Source organism: Sardina pilchardus, chromosome 14 (assembly GCF_963854185.1).
Source record: "Sardina pilchardus chromosome 14, fSarPil1.1, whole genome shotgun sequence".
Classification (NCBI taxonomy): Eukaryota; Metazoa; Chordata; class Actinopteri; order Clupeiformes; family Clupeidae; genus Sardina; species Sardina pilchardus.
In genome coordinates this window covers 5,479,304-5,491,581 of record NC_085007.1, presented here as the reverse complement: position 1 = coordinate 5,491,581, position 12,278 = coordinate 5,479,304, and the positions used below count along the sequence as shown (strand labels likewise).

The window sequence follows — 12,278 nt, the reverse complement described above, 5'->3', positions numbered from 1 at the left end:
ATCCCATTGTTGCTGCCCCATCATTCTTTATGTAGATCAGTGAGGATCGAGGCCCGAGGAGCGAGGCAGGACGTATAAACGCTGCATGAGAGGCACCTATGGACAGCTGTGTGGTAGGTTGTGGCTTTGGTTTGTGGTCATTCCCTCAACAACATGGCTCCCGAATCACTCCTCCTCTTTCTGCGCGCGCAGCGTGTCAGGAAGCAAAACAGTAATGGAGCATTTCTGATGGGAAAAAGTTATTTTCTCACTGTCTGTATTGCGTCAGTTTACATGACAGGACCAGTTAGATGGGGAGTTTTTGAATGCGTCTAACTAATACTCATTGCTATACGTATCTTAGCTTATTTAGGCTACACTTAGCCTAAGTGATTTTACAGGTGAGTCTGAATTACTGACTGTATTACAATATCATTGGCTTGACAGTTTAGCCCACTTGCTGTGCAATGCAAAGAAGTCTTGGAAATACGCAGCATGCTATTTCAGTGCTTGTCTCTAAATATCTGACTGTTTTGAGCGCTAGCTAGAAATGCGTGTTCTTGCAGATTCAAAGAGGTTGAGATTATTAGCTTAGTTAGCTGCTTACCTCTGTTGCTGCTGATACAGCTATTTCGCTAGTTGATAGAGCTGGAGGCAATTTAGCATATTGACCTAAACCTCGTAGCGCTTTTCACGCTACTGCTGTGTTTCAGTTGTGTACGCACAGGTAGGTCGTTACTGCTTGAGGTAATGGAATCATGGCATGAATGAATGGCGCCTTGTTATTGCATGGGTGCGAGTCGACAGACCGCAGTCCACTGTGTGTGTGTGTGTGTGTGTGTGTGTGTGTGTGTGCGTGTCTCTCTCTCTCTCTCTCTCTCTCTCTCTCTCTCTCTCAATTCAATTCAGTTCAGTTCAGTACAAGGTTGCTTTATTAGCATGACTGTACAGTGTTGCCAGATCACAATTAAAACAGCATGGCAATTAGAACATTGATATGGAAACAGTAGCATGTAACATGAAAAAAATGTGTGTATACACTCACTTTCTCTCTCTCTCTCTCTCCTCCTCTCTCTCACTTTCTCTCTCTCTCTCTCTCTCTCTCTCTCTCTCTCTCTCTCTCTATCTCTGTCTCTGTCTCTGTCCTTTAAAGACCGGTTATGATGCCTACCAGGAATGCATCTGGAGGTGGAGGAATGCCAAACAATAAAGTGAAATATTCGCGTTTGGCTGACAGTGATGAGGGCTACATTGATCTGCAGGTGAGTTTGTCAAGTCCTGTGGATAAAACAAGAATAAAGACTGCAATTTATTCTTGTGTGTGATTCTAATGTGATTATATCTAGTGGTGTGTCTTGTCAGTATATAGTTTTACCAGACAAATTCAACAACTGTTACCATCCAGCCTCCCAAGACTTTGACAGTCCTAAACTCCTAATGTCTTCATGATGTAGCAACTCCTGGTGTCTGCTTCTTCTTTTTGCCAGTTCAAGAGGGGACCACCCAAAGTTCCTTATAAAGCGATCGCCCTAGCGACCTTCCTCTTCCTCATTGGCTCGTTATTAATAATCATCGGCGGCCTGCTTCTCTCTGGCTACATACAGGTGTCGGTGAGTAGACAGTACAGAGCTTTCACCCCTCAGAACCGAGCAACACCGAACAACACAGAACCACCACAGAACGACCACAGAACCATAGAACCAAAGAACAGAACAGTTACACACACTCAAACTCACTGCAGGGCAGAGCAGCACACCTCAGGACAGAGCCCCTCACACTATAGAACAGAACCTTCACAGTTCACACCATAGAACAGAACCTTCACACCATAGAAAAGAACCTTCACAGTTCACACCATAGAACAGAACCTTCACACCATAGAAAAGAACCTTCACACCATAGAACAGAGCTGTCACACCATAGAACAGAGCCTTCATATAGAATAGAACCTTCACACCATAGAACAGAACCTTCACTCCATAGAATAGAACCTTTATACCAGGTCAGAACCTCCACGTGACAGAAGAGATCAACACACCAAAGAGCACAGAGCCGTCAGAGAGATCAGCTCTGAAACAGATAAAGCCCTTACCCAGGCCAGACCTGACCCATATCGGCTCCAGATTAAGCCCTTACCCAGGCCAGATCTGACCCATATCGGCTCCAGATTAAGCTCTCCTGTTCTCTTACTGTACATGTGTGAGAGTAATCACAGTGTGCACACAGCATACCACAGCATACCACAGCATAAACAGCTGAAGGACACAGACCCATTACATTGCTAGTGTTAGATAAGATGCAAGTTGTTGCGATGTTTTGCAGAGTCATTCAAAATGACCAAGTGTTACCACAGTGTGGTTAGTTAGTCTCTGAGGCTGTGGCTGTGTGTGTGCGTGTGTGTGTGTGTGTGCGTGTGCGTGTGCGTGTGCGTGTGCGTGTGCGTGTGCGTGTGCGTGCGCGCATGCGTGCGTGCGCGCGTGTGTGTGCTGTGCTCTGCAGTACACTCTACTGTCCTCTCATCACTACTAAGGTGTAAGTGTGTTATGATGACGTGTCACAGGCCCTGCAGGCGTTTGTGCCTGAATCTCTTGTGTTCTCTTGCGTCTGTTCCAGGACCCCAACAGAACGATCCCTGTGCTGATTATCGGAGTGCTGGTCTTCCTCCCTGGGTTCTACCACCTGCGGATTGCCTACTACGCATCGAAAGGCTACAGAGGCTACTCATACGACGACATCCCCGATTTCGATGACTGAGCCGGGGCCCTCTGTGGTCTCTCCTCCCCCTTGAGCACCGGAGTTACTGGAGGTTTGGGGGTGAGGGGGTACAGGTCTTTGACCCCTCCAAACACACACACACACACACACACACACACACACACACGCACATATCCTCGGGCCGCAGCTGCCCTCAGCACCTCGCATGGGTCGCTTCTTCTGTACGTTTACCGCACGTTTCTCCTGACGGACGAGACGGAAACCCCAAGTGGCTTACTAGCACCGCACCCACCTGCATAAGCTGCTGTACTTTTGGACTGGGCAGTGACTGCGTTATTAGTGCCAGAACTAGAGTCTTTATTATCAGCTGTGTGTAGCCTACGCAGGACATGCAAAAGCCTCTCTTGTGTTTATATGGAGTATGTATTATCAGCCGTGTGTAGCCTACGCAGGACATGCAAATGCCTCTCTTGTGTTTATATGGAGTATGTATTATCAGCATCAGCTGTGTGTGTGTGAGCAGGACATGCAAAAGCCTCTCTGTGGTTATGTGTTTTGCAGTCCTCTCTCCAAAGATGCTAGTTGTAGAGGAAAAGGGCTCTCCGTAATCAAGGACCATTTTCAATATTATAGCATGATTTTTTTTTTATCAAAGAAAATCCTGCCGTGTCTAGTATTATTGCTTGACCTACAAATGTATTTATAATTGTCATTGAATAAATATTTTAAAGGTGAGATTGCTGGTTTTTCACTTGTATGTTGCTGAAACATTTCAGACTATAGTTATCTTTCACTGAAGTTGCATTTGTTTCAGTGAAGTGCATTTATTTCACTGAAGTTGCATATGAATAGTATATGATTCATTCTGTTGGCCAAATCCTCTCAATTAAGTATTACAAAGTGATAGATAAAGGTTGGCCATACTCATACTCACCCATACATAGGCAAGGCAATGAACGAGAAGAGTGAATTGTTGCTGTCTGTAACACAAGTGCGCCCTCTTGTGGGAGTTGTTTCAGTTCTCTCGTGTAGAATGAATGTGGGTCTGCTAACTATTTATTTTGAAATATATGTGAATAATATATATGTGATAATCCATTAACATCATAGCCGATAGGAAAAGGACAGTCTGTAATCTAAACACCGATGCTTATTTTAGTGAGCGCACGGATTACAGTCATACTTGGCTCATATGTAACATTGTTGGCCAATAACATTATTGTTTTACTTTTACATCATGGGTCTTACTGACCCGAAAAATACCACTCGGCCTGAGTGTGATATGAGACCTTAATCTTGAGATTATCTGACATTTATTATCATTAATTTAGTTGATAGTTTGCCATGGACTCTTAATCCCACGGATACTTTAAACGGGATCGGCGGATAAACAGGGCAGAATCCAGAGTAAAGTACAGAGGGCGCGCTGGGCACCTGTAATAAAGAATTCAGGACTAAAACAGCGCACCGCCGCAAACATGTTCCAACAATCCGGATAGAACGTGATTCAGTAATGTTCTAATGCCTCAATATTAATTGATTTAATTTTCCATATAATCCTGTAATAAAAACGAGAGAAAAAAACGGTCGGACTGTCTAACGGTTACAATCTTCCTATCAGGATTATGACCAGGTTTTGTTTGGTTATATTAGTCCTATTAAAATATGTTTTTTTCAGGAAGACTTCCAATGCTATTTGAAAAAGTTTTCGTAGACAGCAAATTAACCTACTAAAAACACGCAGTTAAATGATTGAAAATGTAAGCCATAACTAGATGGTTGATAATGGCATCATAGTATAGCCTACAAAGCCAAGCGCAAAACTTTGTAACTTGAGGCTGCATCAAGTGTCTTCCGCGCGAGCGCGCGCGCGCGCACACACACTCACACACACACACACACACACACACACACACACACACAGAGAGAGAGAGAGAGAGAGAGAGAGAGAGAGAGAGAGAGAGAGAGAGAGAGAGAGGAGAGGGGGTAGGAGGAAGCAGTAAGGGTTGTATGTGAGGTCAGGTCGAATGAGTGAGCCCGGTCCTAGAGGAGTGGAGTCAGCTCTCGCAGCGAAAGCACTACAAGTCGCCTTCACTCGCGTTGGAATATATACATTACATGAAGGCTTGCCATGCCAAGAGACTATTCGGATTTTCCTGTCATCTATAGGCTTTGACCGCAGTGAGACATTCGTGGATGTCATTTCTTACTGGGAACTTTGGAAACATTTCCGCTTGGATCTCTATCAGTCAATATAGTCCCGAATCGCCAGCACGACGAACATTGGAGAAACTGACCCGGCTGATTTACCGGCGGTATGTTTGATAAATAAACATATACATGTCTGTTTTAATTGTTGTTGATTCAGTTGAGCTGAGCCAACATATTATCGATTGCATTCTAACTATTGAAAAAATGTTTAAGGCTAAACACCTGTTACATTTTCAGTCCGGTAGAAATAAGTTGATGTCCGTCTCTGCGGACCGGAGTGGCTATTGATCGGGACAAAACATAACTCATTTGATTGCAACTTTTTAGTTATTTTAGTTTTGTTAGTTTTTTTTAGATTTTAGTTTGTTTTGTAGCACGAGCATCAGTAGAGAGATTGACTGCGTATGCCTTAATTGTAGTAAGGTCGTTTCCTCCCAAAGACCTGACAAAGTAAAGAAAGCCTCTGGTGGTGGTTTGGGTTGGCTTGCCGGTTGCGTGATGGCAACGCATGTTGGTGTTAATTTTGCATGATGTTTCTAAACCTATCTCTACAATCTGGATGTGACTGACTAAAGAAAAACGGCTTGAACAAACACAAACGCACTGCTTATTTCCCGTGTTACTTTAACGTCGCCAGCGGGGCGAGCTGAATATACATGGTGTAGGGGCACTGTTTGTTTAGCCTGTTGGTTCGCCGCCCCCAGGGTCGCTGCCTGGTCTTACCAAGCGAAGCTGAAGCAGCCTCTGTGACCCACGGACTGAAAGGGCATGTGGTCTTCACCGTTTGGCGTTTCCCAACACCCAGATGCAGCGTTTGCTTTCTTTTCTTTTCAAAACAACTTCACAGTGGGCATTTATGTCTGAATTGAATTTGAAATTAAGTTTATATTGACATTTAATTGAGTTTTGTATTAGGGCTATGTACAGTGTGCTACGTTTATTTTGACGACTTAACTTGTGTGCGTTCAGACTGTGTGTGTGTGCGTGTGTGTGCGTGTGTGTGTGTGTAGAGCTGATAGTACAAGGTGTAGGCTATGTAATGTGAAAGTGTGTCACAGTGATCACCACCTCATGGCTCCGTTGTCATGGCGGTCAGTAGCCTACTGGTCAGGGCACTGGGATGGTCTGTGGTGTGGTTCAGTGTCTTCTCCAGGTCCCGGAGATACCCGCACACACACCCACAAACCTGCTCCCATAAGCCCCGTCCAGATTAGGCCAGCGCGCGGCACTGTCCAAAAGCTGCTTAAGGGCTACTCATGGGTCCTGCCGGCAGCTTTTAGGCGGATCGGGGCTCGACTTCTCCACTCTCCTGCCTAAAATTCCGTACCCTGGACAGGTTCCACTCGCTGCTAATCGTAATGCACAAATCTCTGAGCTGTTTTTTTTTTTCCAACTGTGAACTGCTCACTTATCAATGGCATGGCATCCCAATAGCAGTCTTTTAGGGCATGCCAAGCTGTAGGAGATACTGTGTAGGACTTGTTCGTCTACTCTGGGTCCTGGGCAAGGTTAGAGGCCTATGACAAATTGAGGTGTGTGTGTGTGTGTGTGTGTGTGTGTGTGTGCATGTGTGTGCGTGTGTGTGTGTGTGTGTGTGTATGTACGTGGGTGGGGTTGGGTTAGGAGGGTCTGCTTCCATTTCCTCTTTCCATTGCATCAAGCAGGATGATCCCTGATTAACAAAAGAGAAACATCATCCATACCCGGCACCCACATGGATGCACACACACACACACACACACACACACACACACACACACACACACACACACACACACACACACACACACACACACACACACACACACACACACACACACACACACACACACACACACTCACACACATGCTCACAAACACACACGCCCGCATGTGCACACACAGACACACACACACACACACACACTCACTCTCTCTCTCTCTATCTCCCTCCTTAACCTCACCCCAGTGCTACTGACAATGAGATGAATGTGTGTGTGTGTGTGTGTGTGTGTGTGTGTGTGTGTGTGTGTGTGTGTGTGTGTGTAACCTGCGTTGTGTTGAACCACCGCGGTCCAGCTAAAAGCTCAGGCTACTAGCGTTCATGCATTTCAGCAGCGCTCTTAATTAAGGCGTCGGGGAGGGAGGTTTACTAACGTTCCACAAGCACAGCTAACTAGCTGGCATCCGCTACATGTGTGAGGAGGGACCCAGTGCTACTGACGACGGGAACCCTGACTCCTGATAGACGTGTCTGGGCCTGCCGAGACCTCACCTGGCTGCAGAGACCTCACCTGGCTACCGAGGCCTCACCTGGCTGCTGGGACCTCACCTGGCTGCTGGGACCTCACCTGGCTGCCGAGACCTCACCTGGCTGCTGGGACCTCACCTGGCTGCTGGGACCTCACCTGGCTGCTGGGACCTCACCTGCCTGCCGAGACCTCACCTGGCTGCTGGGACCTCACCTGGCTGCTGGGACCTCACCTGGCTGGCAGTGGCTTCATTAGGCCCCCTAATTAGAGAGCACTTCCTCTCCCATCCATGCCGTCATTACTGAACTCCAATTATTCTACAGGTCCCATCCATGCTGCCATTAGCGAACATTACTTAACTTAGCACCAGGATATTATCCCGTATACAGGATCTCTTCCTATGCCATCTCCCCCTCAGCCTGGGAGCTCAGTTTAAAGTTGAGTCTACTCTACTCAAAACTCCTCGGGGCAGCACTGCGCTCAGTGTAAAGTTGAGTCTACTCTACTCAAAACTCCTCTGGGCATTCTGGGAGCTCAGTGTAGAGTTGAGTGTACTCAACTCAAAACTCCTCTGAGCAGCACTTGAAGTGAACTGCTCCTCACAGTCCTGTGGCTATCCATTCTTGGTTTATGCACCGGAATGATCAATTCTCTATACAATCTAAAATAGCTCTCTGCATACACAACCCTGGCTCTGCCAGTGGGAAACAGGGTGGCCTGGAATGAGCCTGATATTATCTCAAACCTTTGCCAGAATCACCTTCCTACCCTAAGCAGCATGGCGCTGTACAGTACTTACCCAGCCCATAGGAACTCTCTTACCCAGCAGAATTATAGTCATGGGAACTTTACTTACCCAGCAACACTGCCTACTCTAACTCATGGGAACTCAACTCAGCAACACTGCCTACTCTAACTCATGGGAACTCAACTCAGCAACACTGCCTACTCTAACTCATGGGAACTCAACTCAGCAACACTGCCTACTCTAACTCATGGGAACTCAACTCAGCAACACTGCCTACTCTAACTCATGGGAACTCAACTCAGCAACACTGCCTACTCTAACTCATGGGAACTCAACTCAGCAACACTGCCTACTCTAACTCATGGGAACTCAACTCAGCAACACTGCCTACTCTAACTCATGGGAACTCAACTCAGCAACACTGCCTACTCTAACTCATGGGAACTCAACTCAGCAACACTGCCTACTCTAACTCATGGGAACTCAACTCAGCAACACTGCCTACTCTAACTCATGGGAACTCAACTCAGCAACATTACCTACTCTCAATCACGGGAACCTTAATTACCCAGCAGACTCTACCTGCCCCAAAGCGTGGGAGTTCTACTTACCTAAGAGCAGGGGTGTACCGGTCCCGCCTCTCGCTTAGGGCACAATGAGAGGGGATGGGACCAGTTTCAGGAAACATACTGCAGACAGCTCTGTTGTGTGTGTGTGTGTGTGTGTGTGTGTTATGTGTCCATGCTATATCAGCCTCGGTATATAGGTTAGCGCCTGCACTGTGTGTGTGTGTGTGTGTGTGTGTGTGTGTGTGTGTGTGTGTGTGTGTGTGTGTGTGTGTGTGTGTGTGTGTGTGTGTGTGTGTGTGTGTGTGTGTGTGTGTGTGTGTCCATGCTCTATCCCAGCCTGGGTATATAGGTTAGCGCCTGCACTGTGTGTGTGTGTGTGTGTGTGTGTGTGTGTGTGTGTGTGTGTCCATGCTCTATCCCAGCCTGGGTATATAGGTTAGCGTCTGCACTGTGTGTGTGTGTGTGTGTGTGTGTGTGTGTGTGTGTGTGTCCATGCTCTATCCCAGCCTGGGTATATAGGTTAGCGTCTGCTGGTGGTCAGATCCCTGCGTCCACTTCTGTGATTAACAGCGACTCATCCGCTCATCGGCTCTCAGGATGATGACCGCCGGCTCTCCGCCTTCCTTCACAGATAACGCAGGAACAGACCTCAGCCTTACCTGGACCGGCTCTCAGCCTTGTCTGGCCCGGATCTCAGCCTCGTCTGGCCCGGATCTGGGCCTTGTTTGGTCTGGATTGGCTCCAGGGTACAGGGTGCGCTCACATGTGTTGGCACGGCTCAGGGGAGCTCATGGGTGCCATGTGTGCAATCTGCCTGGTCATTATTTGCTTGCCACCTGAGTTTGATTACTCAGAAGTGTGTGTTGCTCAGTTTGTGATGTGGACTCCACTGTGGAGTGTTGAAATTACCTTCAGAGTGTGTGTGTCGGTGTGTGTGTGTGTGTGTGTGTCTGTGTCTGTGTGTGTATGTCTGTGTGTGTGTGTGTGTGTGTGTGTGTGTGTGTGTGTGTGTGTGTGTGTGTGTGTGTGTGTGTGTGTGTGTGTGTGTGGCCGTGTGGGCGTGTTTAAAGTGTGTTGTGTTTGTTCAGGTGGAGCTGGGTCATGGCTGTGTTATGTAGATTGAGAGCACCAGGGGAAAAAGCTTGTGAAGAGGTTACTATGGAGAGAGCACTCTAGTCTGTTTATGGAGAGAGAGAGAGAGAGAGAGAGAGAGAGAGAGAGAGAGAGAGAGAAAGAGAGAGAGAGAGACTGATGCTACTCTGTGTATTCTCTCTCTCATTTGAAGTCATTTCATCTCTCACTCATTCTCTCTTTTAAATGTCTCTTCTTTACTGTCAATGTCCGTCTCTGTATATCCTCTTTCTTCTCTGTATCTCTTCATCTCTCTACTTCTCTCTCTTCTCTTCATCTCTCTCTTCTCCCTATCTCTCTCTTCTCTTCATCTCTCTCTCTTCTCTCTGACCTCTTTACTGTGTTTTATGGTTTTATTGTTTGAGTAGTTTAGGGTTTTATGACCCCGTGTAAAGAGCAAGGGCCCTTTATTATTAGTTACACTGGGCCTGCTGCTCATAAAGCCATTACCTCATCGCTGGGCCTCGGTTTCCCTGCCTCAGCTCCAGACCATCTCCCCTAAACTCACACACACTGCTACGGTATCCCCAGACCATCTCCTCTAAACTCACACACACTGCTACGGTATCCCCAGACCATCTCCCCTAAACTCACACACACTGCTACGGTATCCCCAGACCATCTCCTCTAAACTCACACATAAACACCCAGAGCTCCAGACCCCATCGCCTCTAAACTCACACACAAACAACTACGGTAGAGCCCCAGACCATCTCCCCTAAACTCACACACAAACAGCTACGGTAGAGCCCCAGACCCCATCTACCCTAAACTCACACACAAACAACTATGGTAGAGCCCCAGACCATCTCCCCTAAACTCACACACACTGCTACGGTATCCCCAGACCATCTCCTCTAAACTCACACACACTGCTACGGTATCCCCAGACCATCTCCTCTAAACTCACACATAAACACCCAGAGCTCCAGACCCCATCGCCTCTAAACTCACACACAAACAACTATGGTAGAGCCCCAGACCATCTCCCCTAAACTCACACACAAACAGCTACGGTAGAGCCCCAGACCCCATCTCCCCTAAACTCACACACAAACACCCAGAGCCCCAGACCATCTCCCCTAAACTCACACCCAGACACTCTTAGCTCCAGACCATCTCCCCTAAACTTACACATAAACAACTACGGTAGAGCCCCAGCCCCCATCCCCCCTAAACTCACACCCAGAACTCCAGACCTCTTCTCCCCTAAACCACGGGGACCCAGGCTCTAATCCGACCTGCGGTCATTTTCCGATCCCACCCCATCTCTCTCTCTCTCGCTTGCCTCCTGTCTCTCTCTACTGTCCTATACGAATAAAGGCAAAAAGGCCAAAAAAATACTTAAAAAAAAGAAAAATGCCAAACTCTCCTAAACTCACACCCAAATACCTACTGTAGAACTCCTTACCATCTTCCTTAAACTCACAGACAAACATTTAGAGCTCCTCACCATCTCCACCAGATTCACACACACACACACACACACACACACATACCAGAACACTATTAACAATGTGCTGCCAACCTCTGGTGATAAACAGAAATGAGCAGAGAATGTTGCACACTCAGGCTCAAATGTGTAGTATTTCATTTGATAACGTTTTGGTCATGATGCCTTCTTCAGATCCAATTTGATCTCTTAACTAGGCCATCTCCTAACTACCATCCCCTAACTAGACCGCCATCTCCCTCAAGCACAAACCAAAATGCACTGAGTCATGTTATTATCAGACCATCTCCCCCAAATGCAGACTCAGACATGCTGAGTCATGTTATTATCAGACCATCTCCCCAAATCGCAGACCCAGACATGCTGAGTCATCTTCACACCAGACCATCTCCTCTAAACACACAGCCAAACGCCCAGCAGGGCCGAGTTGCTCTCGCACCAGACCATCCCTGCAGACACACACTGTCTAAGAGATGCGCCACAGACACACACTGTCCACGAGGTGCATTCCAGACACACACTGTGGTATTGTGTTCATCTGCCCTAAACACAGACCCAGATGAGCTTAGACGTCCTCCTACCAAACCAAATACCTCAAACACTCACCAAAACACACAGAGGTGCTGAATTGTCCTCCAAACCAAACCAAAAAGTGTTGAATAGAGTTCTTCTCCTACTAGATCATCTCTTGTGAACAAAAACCCCGAAGTGCTGAGTCGTCCTCCTACCAAACACACAACCAAACACCCCAGAGGGGCTGAGTCATCCTTCTAGTAGACCATGTCCCCCAGAGGGGCTCTGTTCCCTGCCACTGCTCCAGATCTTCTCCAAACACACCAAGCCCCAGGAGATGTGTGTTATTCTCCTCCAAGACCATATCATCCAAAGTCTAACGTCACAATGCTGTGTTCTTCTCCAAGACCATATCATCCAAGCACTAACAGCATAATGCTGTGTTCTCCTCCTCCTAGAGTCCATCTCCCCAAACACTAACAGCACAATGCTGTGTTCTCCTCCTCCTAGTGTCCATCTCCCCAAACACTAACAGCACAATGCTGTGTTCTCCACCTCCTAGAGTCCATCTCCCCAAACACTAACAGCACAATGCTGTGTTCTCCTCCTCCTAGAGTCCATCTCCCCAAGGCAATTATCTCTAGACAATAGATCAGCTTCTAGAGCCAGGGGCTAATGATATTAAGATCATGGGTTAATTTCCCAATCAGCACTAATAGGCTACTAAT

General features: G+C 47.2%; 2 protein-coding genes across 2 annotated transcripts in view; both read left to right on the top strand.

The window, feature by feature from the left end:
* The first annotated feature begins 212 nt into the window (after positions 1–212).
* On the top strand, positions 213–3,429 carry tmem230a (transmembrane protein 230a). The gene is made up of 4 exons (XM_062554084.1): positions 213–380; positions 1,133–1,241; positions 1,467–1,589; positions 2,593–3,429. The coding sequence occupies exons 2-4, from the start codon at positions 1,140–1,142 to the stop codon at positions 2,731–2,733; spliced, it is 366 nt and encodes a 121-aa protein (XP_062410068.1). The 5' UTR covers positions 213–380; positions 1,133–1,139; the 3' UTR covers positions 2,734–3,429.
* Positions 3,430–4,700: 1,271 nt separating this feature from the next.
* Positions 4,701–12,278, top strand: part of igsf9a (immunoglobulin superfamily, member 9a) — a 49,439-nt gene continuing 41,861 nt past the window's right edge. Inside the window, exon 1 of the mRNA XM_062554808.1 lies at positions 4,701–5,009. The gene's annotated coding sequence lies outside the window, so the exon portion shown is untranslated. The remainder of the gene's footprint in view (positions 5,010–12,278) is intronic.

Bases quoted from the DNA above. Each gene is read 5' to 3' on its own strand.
- tmem230a (XM_062554084.1), top strand. From the start codon at position 1,140: ATGATGCCTACCAGGAATGCATCTGGAGGTGGAGGAATGCCAAACAAT. The intron at 1,242-1,466 runs GTGAGTTTGTCA...TCTTTTTGCCAG, and splicing joins AGGGCTACATTGATCTGCAG to TTCAAGAGGGGACCACCCAA. The intron at 1,590-2,592 runs GTGAGTAGACAG...CGTCTGTTCCAG, and splicing joins CTGGCTACATACAGGTGTCG to GACCCCAACAGAACGATCCC.